Source organism: Sinocyclocheilus anshuiensis, unplaced genomic scaffold (genome assembly GCF_001515605.1).
Source record: "Sinocyclocheilus anshuiensis isolate Anshui unplaced genomic scaffold, SAMN03320099.WGS_v1.1 scaffold3406, whole genome shotgun sequence".
NCBI classification, from domain to species: domain Eukaryota; kingdom Metazoa; phylum Chordata; class Actinopteri; order Cypriniformes; family Cyprinidae; genus Sinocyclocheilus; species Sinocyclocheilus anshuiensis.
The window spans coordinates 36,531-56,369 of record NW_015541310.1 but is presented as its reverse complement, the minus strand read 5'-3'; the positions used below and the strand labels follow the sequence as shown (position 1 = coordinate 56,369).

The window sequence follows — 19,839 nt, the reverse complement described above, 5'->3', positions numbered from 1 at the left end:
GCAAGGTCAAAAAACACTTTCATTGTCTTGTAATATGCATTTATTTTTACCTCACTTGCTCAACGACTCCCAAACGATTCACTCAACGATTCATTTTTCCAAACCCCTCCTTTGCGTGACGCTAATCTGCAGTGATTGGTCCGATTGGTCTCATTTTCATTTCATCATGCTTGTAATGCCTGATAAAGCAGCGTTTGTGAGCACAGTTTCTTTTGAGAGACAATAACTTTATACACGGTGCACTTTCAGATTTAAAACTTTACAGGATGTTTTCATTCACTTAGAGTTGTGTTAGGCCTACACACTGCCTGAAAGGTAATTTTCAAAAATCCATAATAAATATTTACATTTGAGTTACAATTTGGTTCATTCTTCTTCCTGTCGTTCCAAATCAACTTCCACTGCAGTGTGACCAATTCAATTCAAATTCACACTCATAAATTAAAAGGGAGCCCGTTCTTCCATTCTGAATTTTGCGCAACCATGCTGTGAGCACCTCAAACCTCTGCACTCGCTTCCTCTTCTGTCGTAGTTCCAAGAGGAAGCTGCAGGTCTGGATTATCCCCGAATGAAGCTTCTCCAGTGGGGCTGCTCTTCTGGTGTCTGCAGCTGTAGAAGAACACGGACAGATGCTTCCACTGGCCATCTTTTTCCTGCTCTCATCAAGAGAAAGAAATGACAAACGCAACTGGCTCATGCACCTGACGGCTCCAAGAGCACACAGCCAAGACGTTCACCGTTCCAACTCACCTCACGAGAGGTTGTCGAACTGTTTTAGTCAAATATGTGTCTGAATACATGGACGCAAAACATTCTGGCTCTTATACACCTCACTATAGACTCCCACTATGTATGTGAATGCTAATAGAGAATCAACTTAGTGTTTATGGCCATGCAGGACCGCAGGGAAAAAGACCCTAGCAAGGGACAGAGAATGAAAGAGACAGAGGCTGGGAAACAGATGGAGGAGGCTTCGGTGTGGGCACAGAACAGACGGGGCTGGCAGAGCCTGGCATAACTGTGAGAACAGGTACAGCTGTGGTTACATATTGGAAAAGGCTGTTCAACCGCTTCCACAGCAGTCATACATACACTTATAAAGATATAAGAGGAAACTGACACAAGGAGTCATTTGCAGGTCAGTTCAGGGTCGCAAGTGGCGGAAGAGCACAGAAACATTCAAATTTATTCAGCACGAGTCATGACTTATGCCAGCATGGTTTTAGAGGCTAAGGGTCAAATACTAGCTAGTCTAAGCCAAATTTTTAGAAGGCAATCAGAAAACCTTACAGTACATAATCCTTAAGAAGGCATTCTAATGTGCTGCTTTAATAACCAATAAGTGTTTTTTATAATTAGCATAGCTGAAAATGGCTGTGCTGCTTAATTGAGTGTGAACATTTTTAATTTTTACATGTCACAGTTTTTCCTCAAACGCTTTGGCTATTTTTTCAAACAGTCTTAACATAAAGCGTAAGTGCAACTCACAAATGTTTTATGAGACATGACAACTCTATTGCATGTCTTTAAAATATAGTCTCGACCAAACATTTAATGCATGCTTTAAAACCTAATTGTTGTGTCAGTAAATTGGCCAATGCCACTAATGCCAAGTTTTTTTGTCGTCATGTGAGCCGAACTTTTCAAAATGTTTAAATGTTTGAACAATGAAACAAGAGGGTGGCTAACCGCACACTGATCCACTCAAGACTGAAAAAGTCTACAAAAACATATTTTTTATTTTATAAATTGCATCGTGCAAAAAGTGCAAAGTGCATGTGTAAATGTTTTTTTTCACCATGGCAGTCAAACCCTGGAAATGTTTATGTACAACTCATTTTTGTTCTACTTTTTTATTCACACCGACTGTCCTTTTTGTCTAGCTGAATGCTATTGTCTATAATACTGAACTATATAGATATAAACAACAGTAGGTGAAAGTTTACTGGGAAAAAATACTGAAGTATACAGAAAAAGAATATGCGCATTTGTATGTATACAGTACATTTATTTATAATTTTGCATGTGATGGCGCACACGAAAGAATGTTTAGAAATTGTGAGGAATAAGACAAGTTCACCGAGAATCAGTTTTGATCAGCAACACGTGCATTTAGGTATTATGCAAATTAAATTGTAGACAATAGTGCTTAATGTTCTGCACACCTCAATATACGTGCAGGTTGCTTAAATCAATAAGAAATTCAGAGATATGAACTTATTGATTTGAGAAAATTAAGCCAAAGTGATTGAGAAAAACTGCCTTTACTGGTTAATTGAATAGATCGGTGTATAAAGCTATCTGCTTATTTAAAAAAACAGAAATACTTCAGAGAGATTTCAAACTTTTGAACTGTAGTGTAAAAAAAATCATCTCCAAGCTGTTAGTGTTCTTCAGAAAGTAAAAATATGTTGTTAATGCATATGTAAAAAAAGAGGCATGAAAAGAGAGATGAAGTTACCCAGCATCACTCTTGACTTGACTTTCTATTCTATAGTGGCATTAAGGCCAGACTACAGAAATAAGTGACTTTAGGTTTAATCGCTTGTTAAATTGTCCAAAGTGATTTTCACTTTAGATGGGCACTTAAAGTCAGTGACTGACTTTTGAGTGAATGTCAGTTTCTTAAATGTTTCAGCAGGATGTAAACATGCCACATATATCCTGGATATCATTGAGAAATATTTGTCAACTGCTGTGGTCATAAACAATGTACTGTCTACTATGTAAAGACAACCAGTTACTTTCCGGTAATTTATCCAGTAGTTTAATCTCAGAGATAATTTATGAGGCCAGCAAAGGTAAATTACAAAAAAATGAAAAAAGAAATAAAAAATTGTATACATAAATCAATCGCTCTTTAAAAGTATAGAGACATAAATTTAATATCTGCCCTCAGTGAGGTGGGTACATTAAGAGTGCAGCTGAATTAATTACAGATGACTGTATGACAAAAAAACTACAAAAAGAAGTATGATGGATTTGAATAGAGAAATAAAGAATCAGCACCAACTCAAGCTCAATTATAGTAACCCTAACGTGTACGATACGCTCACATCTGCGACATAACTGCACGCGCATTTGGTAATGCGCTCACTGGAAGAGAAAATGAAGATAAAGCTCTCCAGTGGTGCTGACATTTCCTTCTGCTACTGGAAATCAACCCATCCTTTTCTTTAATTGTCTATGTTTGATCAGTCACTATCTATCTATCTATCTATCTATCTATCTGTCTGTCTGTCTGTCTGTCTGTCTGTCTATCTGTCTGTCTGTAAGTGTATAGGTTATATACAGTATTTCCGGAACTACAATGCACCACCATCAAGACAACAAACTGCGCTGTCAGTATACACACTATCCATATGTGTGTGTTCTTGTAAATCTATCAATAATTCAAGCATAATTTCACTGCAGAATTACTAAGTAATATGTTATGTCATAAACGGATACTGCATGCAGCACTGTCTGTATTAGCTAAGTGACCTTTGACCTGGCCCAGTGCATGCAAAGGTTATGTTTTTCTGCATGTCAGAAATAAAAACCCTACCATGCTTGTACATTATTTAGAAAACATGCAGCTATAATGGATACACTCAGTTGGCATTATAAAAACATGAGTTTCACCTGCACGTTTCTGCAGAGATTATATGCAGTATATGCTATTAGAAGTGTTTCGTATAGGCATTTTTATGTTTTACAGTATGTACAAATTACATAATGGTATTAAGTCCAAAAGACAACTAGGCACAATTTATAAATATGCTATCTTTTTCAGTCCTTTTTCTATCAGCTGTCCATAAAACAGATGTCCAAATGTACTACTTCTGCTGTTTATTTACCTAAAATCAGCTGAACCACAAAATATAAAATGATTTGATCCAGAAACCACCAGAGGGCGCACTAACGCAGCACCAACTAGACTAAAGGGCTCAGAATCATCACTTCACTGCACAAAACTCAAAAGACCTTCAGGTTTTGTTTGTATGTTTTATAAGAGTTGTGTATGTGTATTGCACTTAAAATGCTGTCTTCATTTTTTTTTTCATTTTATATTTGATCTGTACACATACTTTACTCATAGCTATCTGAAATTTGAATTGCATGCCATCTGTAATGCTATAATATAATATATCTGCTATAATATAAATCTGTAATGATGCTTATTACTTTCACAATGAAATATATAAGGCAAAAATAAAAAGCTTACACAACTGAAAACATTTTATCTCCTCTTCACATGCAGCTTAATGAAGCCTCACTAAGCTGAAAAAAAGTCGCTGTCAGCTCACTGCTTCAGGGCAACTTTACACCCACATTGTGCTTTAGTCACCCTAAGAGTCCTGAGAGATTAATCATCCAACAACACCGCTGAAGCAAGACAACAAATCAACAAGAGAATTGCTACTGGACCACAAGTTAACTCTCTGTTAGCCTTTCATTCTTGCTTGCTGCTTTTCAAGTAGGCCTATCCTTTACATTATCTGTTATATTTAAAAATGCAGATTTCATACTTAAATAAACTGTCCTGTCACACCTTACAGGGCCATAAATACAGAAATGTAATGTTGTGAATAATGTTATGTCTCTTCTAATTGACCTGTGGGAAAAAAAAGTGTAATCCACGCCTGAGGAGTAAAATTTAAATGATCAAATATTCAAATATTGCACTATTATATACTATATTATCGAGCCACAACAGAGAACAGTTACTGCAGTTCAAATGGAGTGTGGAGGAGATTCTTTTGACAGAGATACTTAATGTCATCATTAATGCATTTATGTGCATTACAACATTTATGTCAAAATTAACTACCTTACAAAAATATATGTATCCCACACTACTATAGCTTGAAAATCTTATTTTAGTACATCCCAGTAATGTGACCTTCATTAGGCACACAATACAAAACACAAAGCAGCCAATGAGAGCATCATTACAATCAATAAAAGCAAATGACGATGTACCAAGACAAAAAAAGTAACAACCTACTTCAATGGATCAACAATCAAGTACAATTAGCCAAAATACATGCATACTTCCAGTAAAAGATAAACAGATCATAGACCATACTTTTTTGTTCTGCTACGTCATTGGCTATTAATAATTGTAACGCTGTTCTCAGTGGCTGCTTTGTATTTTAAATTTGACTTTCTGTTTGAAAACACTGCATGATGAAGTTTGCATGACCGAAATGTATTAAAATAAGATTCGCATGCTATAGAAGTGTAAGCACTCTAAAAAATGCTGGGTTAAAAAGGGACAAACCCAGCAGTTGGGTTGTTTTGACCCAGCGGTTGGGTTGTTTTGAACCCAACCGCTGGGTCAAAATAACCCAATAGCTGGGTTTGTCCCTTTTTAACCCAGCATTTTTTAGAGTGTGGGATTCATCTATTTTGTTAGATTATTTGCTTCTATTTATTCTTGCGTACCTGCTTGTGTTTTATAAGGAGTTACGGTGGCATTTCATTTATATTTTGACTAATTAAAAACTAAAATACAGGTTTAGGAGAAATATTCATAGGACGGTAGAAGTCTAATCAAAAAGTGCACTTGACCTTTCTGTTTAGTTAAGACATTAAGAAGCACAAGTACCATTATTTGGGTCAGTATATGGACCTGTGGAGGCCGAGTTATGCCATCAAGCTAATGTATTGTGACTGCCGCTGGCTTCTGCGACGGAGCCTTACAGCTGTCCCTGAATCAATAGATGTCAGAGAACTATTAGAGCAGTCATGACAGACACCGTACATCCCAGCCTCCCACTTGATACGGCAAATGTGCTCAGGTTCTCAAGACTGGGGGATTAACCCACTACAAACTTTAGTTATGCCCCCCTAAACCTCCCGTCTTTCTATCTGCGGACGGAACCCGGTGCATCTGCTTGGGGTTGAGGGAGTGTAATTCTCCATTATTGGCCTTTATGCTCTGCAGCTTTTAATTACAACAGTGATTCATGCAAAGACCAGATGGTACAATGACAGGTCAAGAAGGACTTCATTGCCTGCATTGCATTGTTGTATAGTGAGTTTCAATATAAGGTTAGCTGATCGGGTTGATCAGGTGATCAGGTTTGTGAACATGCATTAAATGCATCTTCGAAAGCAAATGAGTGGGAATAATTATTGTCTTAAAACAGTGGTGAAAAAAACAAAAATTGTCATCAAGTGTCTCAAAATGTAACATTCTTAATCCATGAATGCCATACAACTATTTAAAAGTTTAGAGTCAGTACAATTTTTTACATTTTCTTTTTCATAGTTAGCTTTTTTTTTTAAACATTTTAAGGTCAAAGCTAAATGTTGAACTAGAAAATGCAGGTGACATTGCCTTACAAATGCTGATATTCAGACCCATTTACTGCAGTAGAAGCAGTACACACTTTCACTGAAATGAGATTCTCGGAATGAGACAGTTTCCCGAACAGACATGACAGGTCTGGATCTGCCCCGGTCTGCAAATTGAGGCCAAAACAACACCACAACATCATATTTAAGTAGAAAAGCATTTCAGAATCTAGATGTTCTGCATCATGATTCACTGATGCTTCGAATTCCCATTAAAATGAGAAACACAAAGGCAACAGAGGCCTATTTTTCCCTCTTTGCATTACTCGTAGGCCTATTCAAGGATGGAATTTGCACCCAGCAATCAGTTTGATTATCTTAAAAATACACACCGCGTGATAGAATGCGTCAGGCAGATGTAAGATGGGATGAGTGGGGTTTCTCCTGAGTCTATTTTCCAGATGGTTTGCTGTTGTTATTGCCTGATTTAGTGTGAGTTGTCGAACACGGAAAGGGTTAGCAACACGGGATCCATTTAAACCTATCACTTGGATCTGCGTTGAGTTCCTTACGCTAGGTGCTCCTTAGTTCTGCCCAAGCTTTTGCCCCAAGCAAGAGTATGCTGTGTCGCGTGCCTTAATGACCCTGTTTAAGCATGTGGCATGTTATAAATGTCCACACTCTTGTGAGGCCTTTACTCTGCCACATTTCATTAATGCAGGTGACATTGCCTTACAAATGCTGATATTCAGACCCATTTACTGCAGTAGAAGCAGTACACACTTTCACTGAAATGAGATTCTCGGAATGAGACAGTTTCCCGAACAGACATGACAGGTCTGGATCTGCCCCGGTCTGCAAATTGAGGCCAAAACAACACCACAACATCATATTTAAGTAGAAAAGCATTTCAGAATCTACATATTCTGCATCATGATTCATTGATGCTTCACATTCCCATTAAAACACAAGTACAAAAGGCAAAAGAGGCCTATTTCCCCCCCTTTTGCATCACTCGTTGGCCTATTCAAGGATGGAATTTGCACCCAGCAATCAGTTTGATTATCTTAAAAATACACACCGCGTGATAGAATGCGTCAGGCAGATGTAAGATGGGATGAGTGGGGTTTCTCCTGAGTCTATTTTCCAGATGGTTTGCTGTTGTTATTGCCTGATTTAGTGTGAGTTGTCGAACACGGAAAGGGTTAGCAACACGGGATCCATTTAAACCTATCACTTGGATCTGCGTTGAGTTCCTTACGCTAGGTGCTCCTTAGTTCTGCCCAAGCTTTTGCCCCAAGCAAGAGTATGCTGTGTCGCGTGCCTTAATGACCCTGTTTAAGCATGTGGCATGTTATAAATGTCCACACTCTTGTGAGGCCTTTACTCTGCCACATTTCATTAATAGTTTATTATTGAGAGTCCCTCGTGAAGCACTCTACAGCTCGCCTTCGCCATTCACGTCTCAGTTTTGTGTCATGTAAGACTACAGAAGAGCATTAGGCCACAAACATAAACACAGCTGGGAGTGATGTGTGTGCTAAAAACATATGAACACAACAGTAAACAAACAAACGCACACGTTTAGTAAGATATCTCAAGGAGGACTTATCAAAGACTTATACTGTTTTACAATAAAGTTATGAGATACATACAGCTCTTTCTATTTTAGAGGTGGAGAATTAATAATCTAAAGCAACTGTATACACGTTCTTTCTTTGAATTAAATGTTTCAAAATCATTCTGATAGTACATTGACTTTTAATATCGCAAATATCTTGTTTCTTTCCGACACTCCCGCCAAATGTCGGTTCTTACATACTGTTCGGTGAGCGGGTACGAAATTCCGCGAAAAGGGCCGACTGCTTTACGGCATCAATGCGTATACCATAGCGATCCACTGTAATCACGACAGTGATATATTTACGACAGTGAATTTTACTTAACTGTAGGAGGCTATAAAATCGCAAGAATACACACTACTGCATACAGTCGCATTAATATCTTTATGAATCACTTTTACAACTGAGAGTGATCCTAAAAGGGTTTTCCCCCACATTTACCTAGCATTTGTATTCAATTTCAGCAATTTTGACTGCGAAAGTACAGTTAGTGATTTTCACACTAAGATAATGATACCATTTTTGAGGCAAATTTGTAACCATTCTGATATTGAGAATTGCTTCAAATTTCTTTTTTGACATCTGTACATTTGTGGGGATATTTTTGAAACCAAACCACGCTTATCCATTTTCCCTCATATAACAAACATGCCTTATTGTGTTCTTGTTCATTTCCAAACACTTGATTAGCCACATACATATTTCCATCTATCCCTTAGGTCAACACTGCACAGTTAAGTGTTCTTTTGCTTAACTCTAATCTGGCATGGTAACATCATTTGTTAAGCACCACTCAGCGTAAAAGCCATATCAGCTCTAAATGTGGGCTGGGGGGGTAAAAATAGATGCCATTTATGAATGACTTTGACCAGCTCATTTTCACAGCAACCAAGTTTCCTGTTACTATAGCAAGATGCAGAGAGGGAAGTCACACCTGGGCCAGGCAGAACAAGCAGGACCATGAAGCCAGAACAAGAACGATATATAGTTATAGTTATAGTTCTTACTATATAGCGATAGATAGATAGATAGATAGATAGATAGACAGATAGATAGATAGATAGATAATAGACAGACAGACAGACAGGTAGATAGATAGATAGATAGATAGATAGATAGATAGATAGATAGATAGATAGATAGATAGATAGATAGATAGATAGATAGATAGATAGATAGATAGATAGATAGATAGATAGATAGATAGATAGATAGATAGATAGATAGATAGATAGATAGATAGATAGATAGATAGATAGATAGATAGATAGATAGATAGATAGATAGATAGATAGATAGATAGATAGATAGATAGATAGATAGATAGATAGATAGATAGATAATAGACAGACAGACAGACAGGTAGATATATAGATAGATAGATAGATAGATAGATAGACAGACAGACAGGTGGACGGACGGACGGACAGACAGACAGATAGATAGATAGATAATAGACAGACAGACAGACAGACAGACAGACAGATAGATAGATAGATAGATAGATAGATAGATAGATGGATAGATGGATGGATGGATGGATGGATGGATAGAATTTCCTAGGTTTTTTACCTCAGTCCTTAACGCAGAAATTGACCCTCATAATTAATTCGGTGTATATTTTGAACTGAGCAATACGTTTCCACTAAACGTTATTAAATCGTGGGGAGTGACGAGCTTTTATTTGTGCTGTCAGAGCATCTGACAGCCTCGTTAGCTCCCATTTCGCCCTGTCGGCTCACAGTTTGCCACGGACACAAACCTCCCCTCTCCATTTACCGTGTTATTGCTGCCAGCACCGCGCATCACGATCAGTCACTGGCGCAGCGTCGCTGGCAGGTGTCAATCATTTCATCCTGCATCTACAGTCGATAGAATTTCAGGGGTCAATTCTGCGCGCGCACAAATTTATTCCATCAATTGGCGTTTAATTTTAAAGAATGGAAGACGTTGTCTAAATTATAAGAGAAAACGTTTTCTGTCCATATTAGTCCACCAGCTATGACACCTGTGTGTATTTGGGAATCTGACTTCATACGTCCACTATAGGAATCATTTTGGAATCAGAAAAACTATTGGATCATATATTGCAGATGCCAAATAGTTTGAAATTCTAAAATAATTACATTTATAGATTCGTAAACGCCTCCAAATAGCCTACAATTGTACAACAAATCTGTCAATTAAAAATAACTATCGCATGTTTATCATTAGAGTTTCCATGCATGCCAGATGATTGTTATGAGCGTTGGGCTTGCCGCTAAATCTTTATTCTCTGGCTGTGCTTTCAGATTGTGGGTCGTATTCAGGCTTGTCACATTGATGTAAAGTGAGTTTCTAACACCCAGGGCTTTGCTGTCTGCGCCGGACAAATTGATTGCGATCAGCCTGAGGGAATTCTGCTAATGTCTATGTCCGGGGCCGCGGGGTGGACTGCTTAAATTAAAGAGGGGGAGAGATTCACACATATTGCTCAAAAACCGAAATACACGTAATACGCATCACAAAGCCATCAGCAACTGGGACGACAAGGACCTGAAGGTAGAGATTTGGAGAGACCCCCTATGTACTCATAAAGCAATTAAATACAATCTTAATCTGTTAAAATCTCATTATGGGTGCAGAAAAGTGAGAAATAGTAAGAGTGCTTATGGGGAACTGGTAACGGACTTTTGTTTTCAAGAAGACCCAAGAGAAAAAAACTGAGCTTTGTACATTCAAACCCGACGACAATGCATAACCCAAAATAGTCCGATGTCTATAAACCCTGGTCAATCCTGAACATGTTTTACTGTCTCCAAGCAAAAGCAGCAGTAAACAGAAGATCTATGACATGCTCACGTGCTTCTTCTGCGTGGATAGTTGCGAGTTAAAGGCCGGTCATTAGAGTTATTCCAAAAGCAGACCAAAAGGCATTGCCTGAAAAGCAAGAAAAGTGCACATCCCTTCTGCCTTTTTGGTTGAGACCTGAAAAAGCAGAAGGTATATACTTTAAAAGGCGAATCAATTAAAATGAAATCCATAATTTTACTAATATTTTTAATATAAGACATATAAGGTTTTGAGGTTATACGTGAAACTAAAAAAAAAAAAAAACCTCAGAAATTCATGATAATACCTCGATATAAAATACCTTAAAATATGCTTTAAAACTTTATTGAAATACTTATGAAGTTTACATTCTAAATATTGTAAAGATTGCAAGGAAAGTATTATGCTACTTTTTACGTGATTAGCAATTTTCAGTGTCGTTAATGTTTAGAAAACGTTAAGAACGTATTAAACCAACATAAATATACAAATTGTCTAAATTTTCAAGAACTAGGCACAAATGTCGCAAAAAATTTATTTTATTTTTATCTTGGACTCATTTACACTCACATTTGTCAGCAAAACGTTTCCTTGTGCAGGAAAAATAAAGGGTGTTCTACATAAGGAAAAAATCGAATAAAAATAATGTAAACAAAAATCTTAAATGTTAAATTAAATATAATCACAAACATCTTGTCTGCACATATCAAACTTATTATTGAAACTATAACACTACCTTACATAAAAACTTGTTATTGTTGCTATAGAGTAATATATGTATGTGTGTGTGTGTGTGTAGAGAGAGAGAGAGAGGGAGAGAGGGAGAGAGGGAGAGATGATGCTGCGAGGCCGGCTGAACAGATTTTCCTTCACGCCTGGTCGGGTTCTTGAGAGTGGGGCGTCGTGGAGCAGGGAACGGAGGCACCTGGCCCGGCCGCTGCGCAGCGTCTTCTTTTATTGACAGCATGATAAGCCGTGCGGTTTCCAGCGATCACCTGGAGAACCCTGCAGCGTTGCACGGTTTCTGTGGTCCTTAATTGTGGTTACGTCAAACAAAGGTCTGAATGATGCTCGTGCGCCCCATACCTGCTCCATACGTCCTAAAGAACCAACACAACCCATTCATTTCCTGTGAGACACACCGCGGAACTGTTGCGCATTTACGCACTATGGACAAGTGACATCTGTAGACACGTCATATGAAGTAAATACTCTGTTTCTTCACCTTTATTCCATATTTTAACGGGCTCTGAGCTTCTGTCTTTTAACTGCATAAATATAGTTAAATGCGCAACAGCTCTCCATTCAGGACAAAATAGTCCAGACATAGTCGTAAAGAGCAGGAGTGATGGACACTAAAGAAAACCACACACAGCCAGCTATGTGGAAACAAACACTTTCACTAAACGTGCTGTTGTACCGGTTAACCATTTGATTTTCCACCTGAATGAGTAGGGTAAATAAGATCTCCGTGACGCCTTGGCCAATATTTGCTTAAAAGACGGATAGCAACCTGGGATCAAAAAGAAACACTGGAAAAATAACGTTTACAAATTTCACGTTTTTTTTTATAAAAACAGCCTGGACTTTTTTTTCTTTCAAATATTGATAGGCCTATAGGGTATTCAAAATTGTCAAAACATGCATTTCTGAAATGATTGCAGCAAAGCTAATTATTTTCAATAAGCCTTGTGCATATGGAAAAATATGTGATGTTCTTAATCAGCAAATCAGAATACATACATTTTTTTTTATTATTTTCTTTCTTTTTTAAATCAATAAATTTGTTAGTGCATTTGGAATATATTTTATTCATATTCCTCATTATCATTATAATATTATATTTTAGGTTACGTTAATATCAAATGACTATTTATTATCAATTTTTAAATTGAGTATTTTATATGTTAAAAATAACAATCGCTTAACATTTTGTATCAAAGAAAAGCCCAGAAGCATGTCTTCTTTAGGAAACACATTATTTAAAACAGAAGCATAACACTGCTAATTCTTCACTGGAAATGTAGGGCATTAATCATGCCAGGTCTCGCTAATGTGAGCGCATGGAGTTCCCCATGATGTGTTGCATGCATGGCTGTATGAGAACTATTTTCCAGCGTGACGTTGCGCGTCATCTGACCAATCGGTGGCGAGCTGAGGCTGATATTAAGAGAAAGTTTACAGTGAGTGAGGGTTAGAGCGTTTTTTTAATTCTCACTGATATTTCCACTCCGAACGGGATTCAAACGTGACACACAATCTGGACTCATGAGATCGTTTTAATTCATTTAATCGCAAGGGCTTGAAACAGCAGGATATTGATCAGAAATCAGAAATATCCCGGTAAGTTAAGATCAAATATTGCATGTTTTCCCCCTCCGTCCTCAAAAAAGGAAATGCACGGTCTGTCTTCATTAGGAAAACACGTTTGGTTGCGTCTAAAAGTGTAATCTATGATTGCGATTTCACTATGAATGTCTTATTTGAAAAACTGCATGATAATATATCACAAACCAACTAAAAGATACAAATGATATACATTCATGTATTCACAAAATATTCAGATTGGCTCATAGTGAAACTAGTTGACGGATTTGGACAAGACTATAATGTTTGCATATGGAATGGTTATTTTAGTGAGCTACATTTCCATTAAATTTAATGAATCGCGTCAATTCATTATTGCAGGTACAGACAGCTACAGTACACAAATTACATCACTTCAAAATGCATTTTTAATTTTTTTAAAAATATATTTTTATTAGATTAAAAACATCTTCCGCTCTAAAGAACATTTTTTTGCTTTGACTGAAACGCAAATTATAATGTGATTAAGTTAAAGAAGAAATGTAGAAATGTCAAAATTGTCTCCATTTTCTCAAAGCGATTTAAATGACTAATTTGCTTAAACATTCTTAACACTACTACTAATAATAATTAAAATAATTATGTTATATTTGGTGTTTTTCTAGCCTATTATAATTGAATGTTAAACAATTATTTTGAATGTTAAACAAATTATTATCAAAACATAAAAAATAAATAAAATAAATAATTTAAATAAGTATTACATGAAAAAGATGAAGTAAAAATGGAAATTGGTGGTAAGTAAACTTTGGCCGCAGAACCTTAGCCTGTGCCTATACTGATTTATATTTTTTCACTCTTTTGTTCGTGTTCTCCTGAAGAATGACGCCAGGCCCCCCCCCTTCTCCTTTTCTAAAAAGTTTCCAGAAGACACAGTGACCACTTTACCCAAGAGCGAAACAGCTACGAGATTAGGGATTACTTTTCCGATTTCGTATTAGCAGTAACTAATCCCAATTGGGCTAATTGCTTTGCGTGTAAAATTGCTATCTCAGGGTCCGTGTGATGCGCTGGGGTTGTATGGCCTGGAGGGTGATGCCCCCTGAACTAGACCACATCCTAAATACACCTCATTAACACGGAGAGGATTTACAAGTTATCTAAAGGAGGAATCAACAGCAGGGCACAATTACAAAGCTTAGGGCATTCTTTTTGTCGACCATTTGGAACAATAAAACTGGGTTAGTACGCAGTGCAGTGTCTTTGCAACTTTCGAATAACACTAAAAAAAACAGAGTAGCCTACATTCAAAATGAATAATTTTAAAGCGGATTATTGAGTATAATCGGAAAAGACCAAAACACAGATTAGAAGAGCTAATTGTGGAAACATTTGGAGGAGTAAGACAGAAACTCTGCAGGGCCTGAACAGGGACAGAGCTGTTTATTATCAGTTTCCACTGAGGCTTCATTTTACTCGGCTGTGTCGTTTGTCTCCTTTTTGTGACACAGTCAGGGACGCGATGGTTCTCAGGGGCTCTCATTCACCTCCTAGATAGTTTATTGATCAGCTTCGACTTCTTCCTAACTTTGCATACGTCGGGGAAAGTGAATGCAATTATTACCGTGCCTTTTTTTTTTATCCCCTCGTTTTGCACTCTTGTAGCCTACATTCGCGACTCGAGCTACGACAGAGCTGTTTATTATCAGTTTCCACTGAGGCTTCATTTTACTCGGCTGTGTCGTTTGTCTCCTTTTTGTGACACAGTCAGGGACGCGATGGTTCTCAGGGGCTCTCATTCACCTCCTAGATAGTTTATTGATCAGCTTCGACTTCTTCCTAACTTTGCATACGTCGGGGAAAGTGAATGCAATTATTACCGTGTCTTTTTTTTTATCCCCTCGTTTTGCACTCTTGTAGCCTACACTCGCGACTCGAGCTACGACTGTACAACCGAATAAGTGAATATGCGATAGATATATAGATAGATAGATCAATGCACCTACTTGACATCAATTTGCACAGTTTAGACATAGGCTATAATTATGGAAATAGTATCTAAGTTTAAGACACAAAACACCGAGTTACAGATTTTTTTTGTAGATAGACTTCAACGTGGTGGCTTATTTACTAGAGCTGATACATTAGCAAAAATCAAAACGTAATATGCACTATCCTGCTTGAGCTAATTTGCCTCAGGGACCCGTCAGTTCCTCGTGATTTTATTTGCGCTTTAAGTCACACACCACCACTGATGCAAACACAAAGCACTACTAGACAGAGGTCTTCACTGTTTGCTACTCCTAGGAACAAGCTGTAAAATGAGTGAACAGTGAAATTAGGGGAAAAAATCCGGCCACGTGGACACGGACCTATCCTCCACGCATGAGTGTCAACAAAAGCACGTGGAGTGTTTGCGTTTGTTTTAGCCAGGTGCACCAGGGACCTTTTGCAAGTGCACTTAATGCACAGAGCAAACAGGTTCTCCTTTTGAATTCACAGCTGTCAACAGGTTGCTTTCTTGTATCAGTGTCATGGAGGGCCAGATCTCTCAGAACCTAAAAGCCTCAAGCAGCAAACAATCACTCAGGAATATTCAGTAAAAACGCAGATTTTCGTGGGAGAATTGCTGTAACATTTTACAATAGTGTCCATTTGACACACATTACATGTTCAAATAATAAAACATGGTGGCAGAAACTGCTAGTAAATTCACAAACAATTACAAAGAAACGGCAAGTAGCCTAACAAATTGAATTAAACGCAAAAATGTAGAAAAACTGTAAAACATACTCCAGTAATCGGTCTTTTATTTGTATAACTTCGAAACATCTTTTTTTTTTTTTTTTACAATGTATAGTAAGTATAGTATATAATGTATAGTACTACAATAACATCAATACAGTTTTTTTTAAATATAGGCTAATTCAAATAGAACTGTATTATTCAGTAGCTGCTTATGTAAACACTAACGTACTGTAAAACGTGACCTGCATATTCACACTTTTGAGAGCCAATTGTAATGAGAAAACACATAAGATAAAAGAGAGAAACACTATAAAACACACACACACAAAAATTCTGAGAGAGCTCAAGCCCAGTGATGAGATATAAGCAGTGCATCTCACAGAAACAGACTGAAGCAATCCAGCACCATATAAAGCAATATTGAGTGAGCTTGAGAAGGGGCGCTCAGCATTTGCATGCGCGGACTGATTAGTTGGTTCAAAAGTGGCCTGTTTTCTGTTCTGTGATGGCAGAGGGTCAGTGCTTCTCTAATGGGCCGGTAAAGCGCTGCAAGCGGGAACAGACAGACTAAATAAATCAGTACTATCACCAATCAGCATAGGTGTGTTCAGCTCTGTCTCTCTCTCTCTCTCTCTCTCTCTCTCTCACTGCGCGAGCCTTCACTTTCTCACTCTCTCTCACTCACTTCACATGCGAGCACACACACACTCTCAGTCCCTGAGCAGTCCTGACATCTCCGCTCACTGTCAATCTGTGTCTCCTTCGCAGGGAATTTCCTTCCAGATAGAGGAACGCTGGAAAAACATATATTCTTAGAAGAAATTACTACCGGAGACCAATTGTTTATTTCCCTGTTTCACCAGTTTGCTCGGAAGGGCTCAGGCGGTGGAGCAGAATGCCTCAAAAAGGTGAGTGCGCGTGTTAAAACGAAAAGTTAGTTGTTAGTATGGGATCCAGAATTGTATTGAAGTGATCCACCACATTTTTATTAACTAAATAACCACATAAAGCTGCGCTCTCAGATTCTGCTGTAGCCTATTTGTTTGTCTATTTTTTTTTAGACACAAGCCACTGCTGCATGTGGATAGTAAATGTGTATCTATGAGAGGAAAGTGTTAGAAGTCACATTAGGCCCGAACAGTGTTTTTTTATTTTTTATTTTTTTGCGGAGCACGGGAATGCAATGACCCGTTGAGGAAAGGTGTCAGTTTGATTCATCAGCCGAGCGCCTTCTTAAAGATTTGCCTGAATCTCACGAGGACCTGCCTGTTTGTTAGTCTTTGCATTTTAAGAATAGCCTATTAATATATAGAGTATACGATTTAAAAAAAATAGTCCAGATAATATAGTTCAGTGCTATTGGACAAATGCACCGTCAAGACTAAAGCTTGTCACTTCTATGTTAAATATGTAGCCTAAAAATAAACATCAATATATTGCCCGAATGCAATTAACTAAATAAAATGATTTAGTAATTCACAAAATTTGATTGACTTAAAATTCTTTAAACCATAACAGCGGACTCGTTTATTTTAGAATCCAGCATATATTCACCAGGCCTGCTTATTCTACTAAATGTACTTAGTTTTTCTATGGCATTGGGACGCTCAAGTCCTCATAAACATTGACTAAATAAATGTAGCTCCAAATAACAAAAGATTTCCCCATCGATGGCAGTATAAGATGATTAGGGCATGTTAATGTCAGATCCTTCAAAACTTCCCACTGCGCTTGTGTACACATCCAGATGCATGTCTGCATGTGAATGATGTTTATGGAGAACACTGTTTCCTGAATACGCATGTTTAATTAAAGCAATTGTAGTTAAGGATTACACAAACGAAAGAAATGCAGATGAGATCCTAGTTAACCTCATAAACAACAACAACAGTCTCCTATACGACGTTAGATAAATCATTAACGGGAACACGCAGAGTCTCAATGCACGTACAGCGAGTGCGTATTAAACAATTAACATTTTACTGTGATTAAGAGTGATTAAGAGATTTAATCGGTACATTAGGTTTTAAAGGTGTTTTGAATTGCGGGTTGTTTCTATTTCACGAAACTTTTTTTTTTATTTTTTATTTTAAATGAGTCTTGTTATATTCATTTTATTTATTTATTTTTTATAGATACGACAATATCAACATTGATGAAGGCATATGACATATGTATTTAAAAATAAATTAATTTTAAAATCAGAAAATTACGCAAAAATATTTAAATTGCATATGTAAATAGTAAAAAGTTTCTATATCTTTGTAAATTAAGAAAATGTAAGAGATTAATGTAAATAAAATTTGGAGAAAAAAAATCAACAAAATGTTGCAGGGAAAAAAAAACTTTAGAACACTTAATTTAAGTGTAAAAGAATGCTTATTAAAATTATTTAAATGTTCTGATAAGTTAAAGTTGATAAAACTTAGTTTTACATGTTAAATGAACATTTTATCAGGCACTAGTTCTTCAGTCTTGGGAAGAGAGCGAATGGAAACGGACACACCGGTTTTGTTATTTCAGCGTCGGGAGAGAAAATGAAACGAAAGACTTTCCTTCCCTGGGCCCCTTTTTAGCAATGTCACTGAATAGATCCTTTATTGCAATTGTTTTTTTCCAATTGAGCACCCTACTGGGCTGTTGCATCCTTTTACAACCCCTAACAACCCACACCCGTTACACAAACACCTCCAGATATTTATAACGCGAAATTACTTTTCTATTTCCCCAAACAGCACAAACAGAAACACGCATTGGGGTTCGGGCACCGGGGTCATGGCCGTCAGGAAAGTGACAGTGGATGTTGTGTGTGTGTGTGTGTGGATGGTCGTCTGGGGGGCAGGGTGCCCTCGGCTCTTTGTATTCAGGCAAGTATTGGTGCGTTTGGTGGGAGGTTGTGTTGCTAGTTGCAGAGGCCGAGTTGTGCTGGCTGGGTTTGGGTATAGAAGGTAAAAGAGGCGCATTGTTGAGCTCCAGCAGGCTTTGTTAGGATCCTCTCACCGCCTCCACTTACAGCGTGTGTCACTGTACACTTTTGACGGGAAGATCTAAAGAGGAACATATTTTTTTACAGACCACCAAGAAATTGAGACGCTAAAACTATACTTTTATATTTAATAGCGCAGGTTAAGTTTTTCTATTTTATGTGCCAAAAATAAACAAATGACAGGTGCAAAAGACTGCGCAGCCTATAAAGTACCTATATTACAAATAAATAAATAAATAAAATTGGCTTTGTATGCATTTAAAATAGGACTGAATACAAGTCATTCTAATATTACTCTTTTGCTCTATCCTAGGAATGATCTAAATAGTCAGACGCAAATGAAGGGCTAAATTGTTTTAATCGGACAGTCAACTCTGTTACCAGGCAAGTTTTTAACGCTGAAATTCACCTAGAGAGGATTATTACCAAATACATCACTTGACTCCTTTATGCGTAGAGATGCATCGGACATACATGCAACGCCGCAATTGTTGCAAAACTGCAATAAAAAAAAAAAATGTGGATTTCACAACTAACCCTATTTATTTTCTTTGTCATAAATAGAATACCATAACCAACCCACGTGGGAATCAGGAGTGGCGTCCATGATGCAAAACAGTAAGTGCAATTCTTATGTGTATTTTCTTATTAATAATGATAGCTGTTTATTCAATGGCTGATTGTTTTATTTTCATCTACGATTAAATTTGAATTGCATTGCATTTCTGACGGGAATTAAATATTGAATTATGGTAAAATTGTGAGGCGTTAAAATCCTTACAGAAAATTCCAACACTTTTTTATTATTACTTCGTGTCGATATTTAAAAGAAAAGCTATACGGATGCAAACTGCATTTTACATACATGTCAAGCATAAATAAATGAAATGCTGATGGGGGAGGAGATGTTTATTTATGCTTGAGTTGGTAACAAATGCAGCTCTGGCTGGATTCATGCAGAAAATAGTTGCCAACTTCTACAGAGGACTTGACAGTGCCGAAAAAGCTAATGCACGAAAAGGGACACACGAAATAGTTTGATGATTTCAGGATTTGATTTCAGGATTTTACGTGCTTGCT

The 19,839-nt window shown here is 37.3% G+C and overlaps 1 protein-coding gene across 3 annotated transcripts in view; it reads left to right on the top strand.

The window, feature by feature from the left end:
• Positions 1-12,925: 12,925 nt before the first annotated feature.
• Positions 12,926-19,839, top strand: part of LOC107690791 (paired box protein Pax-6-like) — a 21,672-nt gene continuing 14,758 nt past the window's right edge. For 2 of the 3 annotated variants that reach the window (XM_016489208.1, XM_016489207.1), the window contains exons 1-3: positions 12,926-13,061; positions 16,542-16,681; positions 19,324-19,377. In XM_016489208.1, the coding sequence (XP_016344694.1) occupies positions 16,669-16,681; positions 19,324-19,377 (67 nt within the window). In that variant the 5' untranslated portion in view covers positions 12,926-13,061; positions 16,542-16,668. Of the gene's footprint in view, positions 13,062-16,541; positions 16,682-19,072; positions 19,144-19,323; positions 19,378-19,839 lie in introns of all 3 variants that reach the window. The other variant, XM_016489209.1, reaches the window with a different exon arrangement.